This window comes from Cicer arietinum, chromosome 5 (assembly GCF_000331145.2).
Source record: "Cicer arietinum cultivar CDC Frontier isolate Library 1 chromosome 5, Cicar.CDCFrontier_v2.0, whole genome shotgun sequence".
Taxonomy (NCBI): domain Eukaryota; kingdom Viridiplantae; phylum Streptophyta; class Magnoliopsida; order Fabales; family Fabaceae; genus Cicer; species Cicer arietinum.
Window position 1 is genome coordinate 71,998,105 of NC_021164.2, and position 9,762 is coordinate 72,007,866.

At 30.4% G+C, this 9,762-nt stretch overlaps 1 protein-coding gene across 4 annotated transcripts; it reads left to right on the forward strand.

The window, feature by feature from the left end:
• The first annotated feature begins 1,549 nt into the window (after positions 1-1,549).
• On the forward strand, positions 1,550-9,344 carry LOC101511563 (mechanosensitive ion channel protein 2, chloroplastic-like). Of its 4 annotated transcripts, none has more exons than XM_012716208.3 (14): positions 1,550-1,738; positions 2,186-2,253; positions 2,351-2,410; positions 2,795-2,952; positions 4,046-4,169; positions 4,273-4,370; positions 4,444-4,557; positions 4,860-4,920; positions 5,301-5,450; positions 5,663-5,773; positions 5,939-6,106; positions 6,215-6,328; positions 7,784-7,840; positions 8,224-9,344. In XM_012716208.3, the coding sequence occupies exons 1-14, from the start codon at positions 1,657-1,659 to the stop codon at positions 9,052-9,054; spliced, it is 2,196 nt and encodes a 731-aa protein (XP_012571662.1). In that variant the 5' UTR covers positions 1,550-1,656; the 3' UTR covers positions 9,055-9,344. The 4 variants fall into 4 exon arrangements, with proteins under 4 accessions (XP_012571662.1, XP_012571664.1, XP_012571663.1 ...); XM_012716210.3 differs by having other exon boundaries at positions 1,591-1,738; positions 2,079-2,253; XM_012716209.3 differs by having other exon boundaries at positions 1,595-1,866; positions 2,079-2,253.
• Positions 9,345-9,762: the final 418 nt, after the last annotated feature.

Genomic DNA, 9,762 nt, shown 5'->3' on the forward strand with positions numbered 1-9,762 from the left:
ATATAATTAATAAAATGAAAAGTATAAATAGCAAAATTATAAAATTAATTAAAAAAATAATATTTTAACTAACGAACTAACCCTTCAAAGTTTAATGAACAAAAAACAAATTATATTTTGAACTAGTGACGAAGAAAAAAGATAATTACACGTTGGCATGAATATTTAATTAATTTATAAAAAATATAAGATATTTGATTTTATTTATTGCAAAATAAAAAAATATTTATTTAAATTTCTTTAAAATTAACATATTTTTATTTTAGTCTCTATTGTTGAATATGGTTAGTTTTTTAACAATTAAATAATTAATTACTTTAAACTTAGTTAATACAAAATTTTAAAAAATTGAATTTAATCTATATAAAATAAAAATCATTTTAATATATTTAAAATGCAAGATAGCTTATTTCAATTACTACATAATAAATAAAAAATGATTTTACTCATGGGATTTTGTAAACGACTATTACTTACATTCTTAATTATAAATACTCAAACTATGTCAACTAATTATTATAATTAACTTAAATGTAACTGCATGTCTCATATAGCAATATATGTTTTCTCATGCATCGAAAATCCTTCGAACAAATATTTATTTATTTATGTAGAATTTAACAAACGTTTAAGTAAGTTGTTAATGGTCACAATATAAGAAAATATAGAATTATAAAATATATTAAAATATTTGTATGGGAATTTTCAATTCATTAGAAAGAAAAAAAAAAGAGATCATCTTACATACTTCATTATCTTTTTATTCTAATCTTATATTTGTTACTATTTAATTCTAATATCATATTTAATCATTATTTTAGATAAAAATATTCCTTTAATTGAAAAACATAGAAGTATAGAATAAGAATAAGTTGAGTTAAACTAGACTTTACAAAACTTAAATTTGATATATAAAAAAATTTAATGCATAAATTTAGTATGTGACTTATCATAGATTTTTTAAAGCTTAAGTCACACACTTCCAAAAATTTAGTACAATTTATTAATTTACTTAAAAGTCTATTTTATATTAATATTTTTAAATAAATAATTATACACATTTTTAATATATTAACAAGTTAATAAGTCAATATTTTTTTATATTTAACATGACATTTTAAAAAATTCGATTTTATATGACTTTATATTGTCAATCTATTTTCTTATAATATATTTAATTATATGTCAAAAACTAATAAAAAATAATATAATTAAATTACTAAAAGATTAATAAATTTATAATTTAACATAAAATAAAAAAATATTATATATATATATATATATATATTATTCATATATACTTAGTAGGTTGGTCCGACAAGGTTAATAGAATTTTTGTGGTGTATACTCTGATTATCTTAATTAAATAAATTCAAAAAAAAAACTATAATCCTATATGTTAAAAAAAAAATCTAGTACCTTAAACCATAAAATAAACGTTAGACAGACACGCAAGCCGCGTACGTCGTCCTTATACAATTTGGATTAGATTTAACATTTACGAGCCACCTTCCAGGCGCCACATAAATGAATCTAACGATGAATAAAATCTATAATTCGCGGCTTTCGAGCATATAATAATAGATCATTACGTAAAAGTGCGTTTTGATAGGACTAACTACTACGTACAAGAAATAAATTAACCCTGTAACTTGGATGAGGAAGAAACTTAACAAATCCAACCAACTTTGGCTTTTCTTCCACTGTCTCCTTCACAGCCACTCCCAAATCTCCAAGGGTAAACTTGTCATATCAGTTTTCATTTTCTCAGAGAAAGAAGAAATTAAGAACCTCTATTAATCTATTTCCAGCGAAAACCATCTTATCTTCCAAAAACATTGGAATAATTTCATTAATACCATTGAGGTACCTTAGATCTCACATGTATCCCTTAATTATATAGATATATTTTAATATTCTCTTCCCTCTTTTTCATCAGCCGCAAGACACATCGAAATTTTATTAAGTTACTCCGCCCGATTTTTTAGGGTTTTGTTTAATTTTTTTAAAAGAAATTCTTGCTGGTTTTATTTTCCGTTCAATTTTAATGCGTTTGCGTTTTATGTAATCCCGTTTAGAAATCGTGAGTTCGTGACATTGAGTTGAAAGGGTCAAGTGATTTTCATCTTTGAAGTGATTGCAATTGCATGAACTTGTGCTTCAATTTCGACAATGGTGTACCCAGGTTCAGTGCAATTTTCTCGCGACGTTAGGCTCAACAATAATAATGGACTACGTAATTTTCAGCATCATGTACGGGCTTATTTGAATTTTAGTTTTTAGCTACTTTTTTGCTTCTGTATAGTTTTAAATTCAGAATGTTGAGTTTCATTTCCATTTCATTTGACAGAATCCGGCGCGGGTTGGTCGATTACATTTGGTCACTATGAATCTTCTACCGCGTACTTTGGTATGGATTTTGTGGATTTAAAAATGAGTTTACTGTAGATTTAATGTCGCCAGATGTTCTATCGATGTAAATTAGTTTTATACTGATATCTCTAATAAGAGCTCGTTATATTGGCATGTAAGCATAAATTGTAACTACGTAATTCTGGATTCTCGTTAGACATCAGTGCAAAACTAGTTTATATTTACAATGTCCTTTTTTATCTTTTAAATTTAGCTTTGAAAGTGTTTAGGTCATTGGCTGAAATCGGGTCTTGTCTCAATGTCTCTTGAGCACTATACATCACATACAACTTTTAATGTGCTTCTCTATGGGTTAATGTTGATTGTGTTTACTCAGTGTGTAATTTGACTCCATGGAAAACTATCTTTTGGAATTTAACAGAAGCAAGATTCTTTGGCACTCCATCTTTTGAGTGGAGTACATGCCCCAATAAGGCACGCACCTTCCAGGTACAGTGTTTTCGTATGTCGGTCTGCCATGATACCAGGTGGAGGGAGCGGGACTGCCCTCGTGAAATCTGCTAGTGTTATTTTAACAAGGTTGGGCTCTTGCCTTTTCCTGTTAATTGAGAAAAGTTTCACCATTTAGTGTGTATGTATGTGTGTGTTTATATATGGTTTTGTGATTCCTTGCTTTTATTTTTCATTATGAAATTTGTTTGTTAGGATGTGAACCTTTTATGCAATAAAATTTAAATTTTCTGTCTTTCTCATAATGTTAGATGTATATACTAATGCTTATGCCATTAATATTTTCTACATCTCTTCTGAATTCATTTTAATGGTTTTACTATAATCAGCTTGTAGTTATTGTTTAGAGGTATATAAATATTTATCATGGCATGGTAGATCAGTTAGATTTTCTTTGATATATTTGTGAATTCAGTTGGACTCATCTTTAAACTTCTGGCTAGTCAGTCGTCTAGTATAAAACCACAGTTGCATGCATACTTCCTCAGCCTCCCTACTCCCATCCAGTTTTTGGTATCTATTTATTAGCTTGTGCCTTCTTGACATATATTTTTGAGTAATTTAAATCTGTTGTACGATCTGCTTCTTTTTTCTGAGAATGAATAAAAATTGGCATTGACTAGAGCCACCGAGATTTACATTAATTAGCATATTGATAGAACTGGTACCAGATTAGAACTCTAAAGTATATTACAGAAGAGAAATTTCTTCAGTGAGAGTATAGAATCTTTATTGAAAATCACTGAACAAATCACAGGTAGTTCGAGACTTCGAGGTACCTGCAACCTCCCACACAACTATTATTTGACAAAATATTACTGCTCTCTACCAATATCACCTATTAAATAGACTCCCTTTCAGCTCCTCCCCCCTAACTATTGCAAGTTTGTAATTACTGACAGTTACCTATTTTAACTCTTTATTTGGCTTCCTCCTTACATAGACTTGATTAGAGTGCCTTGTTCTATCACGTATGAACTTGTTTGCAAGATGATATTGTGATGCATTTAATTTGTATCTATCTTTGTGTTATTTCTGAAGGAGGGGGACTGGTATCAATTGGTGTTAGATTTGTATTGTTTCTTGTTGCATCTTTTCCTTTTTTAAACCTATTATTCAATGCATAATCTATGAAAAAATTCATTCTTAGATATTTATGCAGGTCATATAATTCTTTACTGGGAAGCCCTATTTTGCTTCGATTGATCCCAGCTCTTGGTATTATTGCCTTTGCTGTTTATGGTCTTGAGCCATTCCTCCGTCTCAGCAGGATTCTATTTCTTCAAGTAATTACCAACTTATCTTTCATTTTTATTTCTTCATTTGTTCCAAGTATGATTGAATACTATATAATTAGCACTTCTTCTAATTTGAGAAGTTTTTTTTCAGAGGACCGACAGTAGTTGGAAGAAAAGTAATTCACGCTATATAATGACATCTTATTTTCAGCCATTATTGTTGTGGACTGGGTCAATGCTCATATGCAGGTTTGTTTCTGGATCAGTATGTATACCCCTTCTAAATCCTCGACGGTGTTGATCATAGCATTATTTGTTTCAGGGCATTAGATCCAATAGTCTTGCCATCTGAGACTAGCCAGGTCGTGAAGCAACGGCTACTTAATTTTGTGAGATCTTTGTCAACAGTGATTTCATTTGCTTACTGTTTATCAAGGTATTGTATTTCTGGAAGAATCATGACCAGCAGAATTGTAAATGGTTTTCTTTTTGTATTGATTTTATTTTCTATTATCTTAAACTAAGGATCTAAGTTATATATAAGCTCCCCTCCCTGCAATGTTGTAATCAGTTTGCATTGCTTTTTGTTAGTAGTTACCGTGTTCTGCTTTGTATCAGTTATGAAGAAGTACTGCTTCATTTTTCTCATTTTTTTGTTTCTCTATCATTAAATTTAAGTGTATCGGGTCCTCGTTGTGTTTAAATTATAATGTTATATGGTTTATTTCTTGTTTTCAGCTTAATTCAACAAGCTCAAAAATTCTTTCTGGAGGCAAATGACAACAGTGATGCAAGAAATGTATGTTTCTGTTACATTTTCATTTACTGCTTTTATTAGTTCTTGTCATTTTTCACTTGTTGTGTCCAAAAAAAATTTCCTGCAATAATATTGATGAACTTGTTATTTTTGCTATCCGCGTACCTGGACATATGAATGAATACTTGCCTACTTGAATAATTTATTCTGAATTTTGTAACATCACTAGAAATTGGGATTAGGATTATACTAGATGTCTGGGAATAATAATTTGATCGTTTATATATTATTTACACTTGTTTTTCCTATATGGATTGAATTTTTATATCAAATATTTGTTTTCTGTTTGGATCTTTCTATAAGAGATCCCAAAATCGTTAATCTATTTATCGGCATCTCATTTAAGAAAAAATGATTGACAGATGGGCCTTGATTTTGCTGGGAAGGCAGTATACACTGCTGTATGGGTTGCTGCTGTGTCATTGTTCATGGAGTTGCTAGGTTTCTCCACACAGAAGTGGTTAACTGCTGGTGGTTTGGGCACAGTATTACTCACTCTTGCCGGTCGTGAGGTACACCGTTGTTTCTTTTGTACTGTTTACTAGTATAGTTTAAATTCCCATGTTCATTGCATTTTGTGGATCATCCCCATAAATTTGTAAGAGTAAGTCTTCTAGGTGTCAAGACAGTAGCCATTATCAATTAAGTGACCTTTTTCCAATAAATAAATTATTCAATACTTTTGTTCATTGCAATTCTGAGTTCATACTTGTGATTAATCCAGATATTTACAAACTTTCTTTCAAGTATAATGATCCATGCAACTCGGCCATTTATATTGAATGAGTGGATTCAAACAAAGATTGAAGGATATGAGGTTTCAGGCACAGTTGAGGTTTGTATCTATCTTACAGGAACTTCAATAAGGAGTTTAATGCCTGTTCATTTTTCTTTAAATGAGTGTTCTCCACTATCATGTGACAAATAGAAGAACTAGTATTGATGAATTTCCTTCCTTGCATAACTTCTGTGATGTATTCAAATTTCATCTTTTCTCCAGCATGTAGGCTGGTGGTCACCAACCATTATTAGAGGTGATGATCGTGAGGCAGTTCATATTCCTAATCATAAGTTTACTGTGAATGTTGTGAGAAATCTGAGTCAGAAATCTCATTGGCGTATCAAGAGTTACATTGCTATCAGTCACTTTGATGTTAACAAAATTAATGTGAGCATTCTTAGTTAACATAATTTTAAAACCTGTCCATGTACTTTCTGATGCTCATTTTTTCATGTGCAAGCTAATGTTATCTCCATTTCGTTTTCTGTCATGCAGAGTATTGTAGCTGATATGCGCAAGGTTTTAGCAAAAAATCCTCAAGTGGAGCAGCAGAAATTGCACAGAAGGGTCTTTTTAGAAGACATCAGTCCTGAAAACCAGGCTCTGAAGGTAAGGGCCTGTTCGAAACACTTCTCCTTTTTAGTTTTTGAAAATCATTTTATAAATCAGCTTTAAAAATGAGTTTTTAAAAAGATTATAAAAATAAAATCCGTTTGACTATCTAATTTTCGAAAAGAGAAAAGTGGTTTGGCAATCTAATTTTTTAAAAATAATTTTAAAGATCAGAATAAAAAAACTAATTTGAATCTAATTTTTTAAATCTATTTTTTATATTTAACAATAAAAAGTAAAAAAAAAGTGATATATTTTTGGAAATATAATAATTCAACTAATACACAATTGATTCATTGAGAAAAAAATGTTTAAACAATGCAAATGCACTACAACATAAGTTTTTATAATTTAATTAAAACTAACTAAGCTCTTTGTTTAATTTATTTTATTTTAAATTAATTGACTAATAAATTACAACTATTGTAGATTCAATACTTTTATATTTTGTCGAAAATCGTATACTTGCTAATTATAATAATAAATATTTGAAAAAATTTCAAACAAAAATATTTTAATAATTAAAGAGCAAATGGGATTTTAAAAGGAAAAAAAATAAAATTGAACCAAATCTCATTATTATTCCAACGCTTGAGAGCATCTGTATATATTATAATTGAAGGTGTACACGTGAAATGTGAATGCAACTAAGGTGTACAAATCACCTGGTTGAAAAAAATATACAAGTACACTTTGCAATGATTACAAAGAATGCCATTAATGAAAATGATATGTTTTCCGCTCTTTTCTAGTGTCTTTTATTTGGAGTACAAAAAGTGAATAGTAAAATTGAAAAGCAAAACATATTTAGAGTGTTTTGATTTTTTTCATTTTAAGAAGAGTAAAATAGAAAATAGGTTCTAGAAACAGTTTTGCAAAATTATGTATTCAAACAAGTTTTTAATTTTTTTGATTTAAAAAACTGTTTTTGAGAACTAAATCAAACAGGTTTCTTCATTTTTGTATTTTTTACATAAAATTGGAGCAGATTGAATGAAATGAGAATTTCCCACGTAGCTATAAAACATATGTTGTAGGGGACTGAATGCTGTTAGTAAAGAGCCTTTTAAGAAAATAAGCTTAATGTTTTAATGAGTAGTAAGTTAAGATAGGATTAGGAATGAATGCATGTGACAAAAAGTTGTGTTGGCACCTTCTGTGAAAAAGATGTTGGAATCTAACTTCGTGATTTGGTCATGTGCAGAGAAGAGTTTTAAAAACTGCGATGAGGAGAGCATATTAAATAGATGGTAGTCCAGGTAGTTAGGAATAGGGAGACCTAGAAACTATAGGCTTTAACCATTGAGAATACTATAGATTTAAATGGTTTGTCTCTAGATACTATTTACTAGAAGACATTATTGTTTGATTCGTGTCATCGACTCAACCTAATAGGAAAAAAACTTGTTTATCAATTTACCATATTCTTACTAATGGTCCTTCCTTTTGCAGATATTGATATCGTGCTTTGTGAAAACTTCACATTTTGAGGAGTACCTATGTGTTAAGGTAAAATAATACCTAAGGCAATTGCAGTAACTTTTTTTTTATAAGCATGAATATTTTCAGCTTTATTTCAATCATATCGTTTATTTGTCAATTGTCATCTTTATTTCTTGGAACTTTCATGTGACCTTGTGAGGTGAAAAAAAAAAAGTGTTTTACCTACTTATGAAGCCATAAATTCAGTGTTATGATCTGTTTCTAATTTAAGACTATTATTATTTTCATATTATCGTTTTAATATACTTTCGTATGATTCTGTTTTTCTAATAAATATAAGTGGCCTAAAACATTTAAGACCATTATTATTTTAATATACGTTCATATGATTCTGTTTTTCTAATAAACATAAGTGGCCTAATTAAGGTGATTCACATGTAATAAAACAGGAGGCAATCCTTTTGGATCTTCTCAGAGTTGTCAGTCATCATCGAGCCCGGTTAGCCACTCCCATCCGCACAGTTCAGAAAGTATACAGTGAGCCTGCCTCGGAAAATATACCCTTTGGGGATACCATTTTCACTCGATCCAGAGCAACAGTAAATCGCCCATTCTTGCTGATAGAACCGCCATATAAAGTTAATGGTGAAGAAAAAGCTAAGCCATCAACTCGTTCAACTCGTGGAAATGAGGAAAAAGATGCCAAGATTGATGAACCTGTAGCATCTGACTCCAAAAGCGATGATAATTTTGCAGGAACATCAACCTCTCCACATGGTGTAAACTCCAAGGATAAATCCAAGTCAAATTCTGATGCCCAAATCCAGAACATGGGTTCCGACAATTCAGTGGAGAAGTCCTCCAAAATCACACAGCCTAAAAAAGAAAGTTCAGGGGATGTAGGAAAGGGAAGTACAATACCTGTATCTAAAAACCTTGCACAAAGTGTTGTATCTGAAACTTCACCTGTTACTTCCCCCCATGAGTCTGGCAGGGGAGAGACTGCTTCTACCACTTCTTCACAGTCAAAGCAAGACGAAGATAAATCTTCGGTGCCATCATCATCAGTTAGGCCGGCCTTAGAAGAGAACATTCTTCTTGGGGTTGCACTTGAAGGCTCAAAACGAACTCTTCCAATTGAGGAAGAAATGAGTCCATCTCTGAACTCAGCCGAGTCACAAGAATTTGCTGTCCAACGGAATGGGAATGGACCTCCGGCTAACAAAGATAAGAAGGATGGTCCAATGTCTTCATTTCCAAATGCTAAGCAAAATGACTAGGGTCACTAGATTTAATAGATTGGTAGCTAAATAAGCAGAGTGAAAGTTGACATTGTAGTTTATATGCCTTAGGTTGAAGTTCTGCGAAAAATGATCCAGCTGTCTTTTTTAAGTTGGAATTATTCATTGTATTTTTCTAGCTGATTGCCCATATATGTACATAATTATCAATTGATGGTTTGTTGTATTATCGTATCTCATTGAAAACCTGTTTCCTACTCCGCAAATGGGCTATAAAGACTGTTTTGAATTATAATAAAGAGAATGAAACTGCAGTATTGTTTTCTGTATTACTGGCATCTCAGTTAGATTATGGTTGGCAGATTAATTGGAGCAGTGCAGTTGAACACATACACTTTTGAACTTTCTAGCATTGTCACTTTACTTTTGCCCTTCAAGTTATTTTGAGTTAATTAATTTTTTCTTTCTATCTATTTTCTTTTTTTATCTTTTATGAGAGATTTGGGGTTTATGATATATTTCAGATATGAAATAACGTTTTTTATGTTTAAAAGTTATTTTTTTTACTCAGACTTTAAAATAATTTAATTATTCAATTCTTAATAATTGAAAAGGAGCGAGACTTTGTACAAAAAAAAAAAGTGAGATTAAATCTGCTAAAAAATAGTTATCAACCAAAATCACATTATATTATTGAATAAAAAAACAAACTGTTTGTTTCGCCATTGGTACCCATTCAAACAACCA

Excerpts from the sequence above, each read along its gene's own strand:
- LOC101511563 (XM_012716208.3), top strand. The coding sequence starts at position 1,657 with ATGAGGAAGAAACTTAACAAATCCAACCAACTTTGGCTTTTCTTCCAC. Across the intron at positions 4,371-4,443 it reads GGGTCAATGCTCATATGCAG|GGCATTAGATCCAATAGTCT; the intron begins GTTTGTTTCTGG and ends TATTTGTTTCAG. Across the intron at positions 4,921-5,300 it reads ACAACAGTGATGCAAGAAAT|ATGGGCCTTGATTTTGCTGG; the intron begins GTATGTTTCTGT and ends AATGATTGACAG.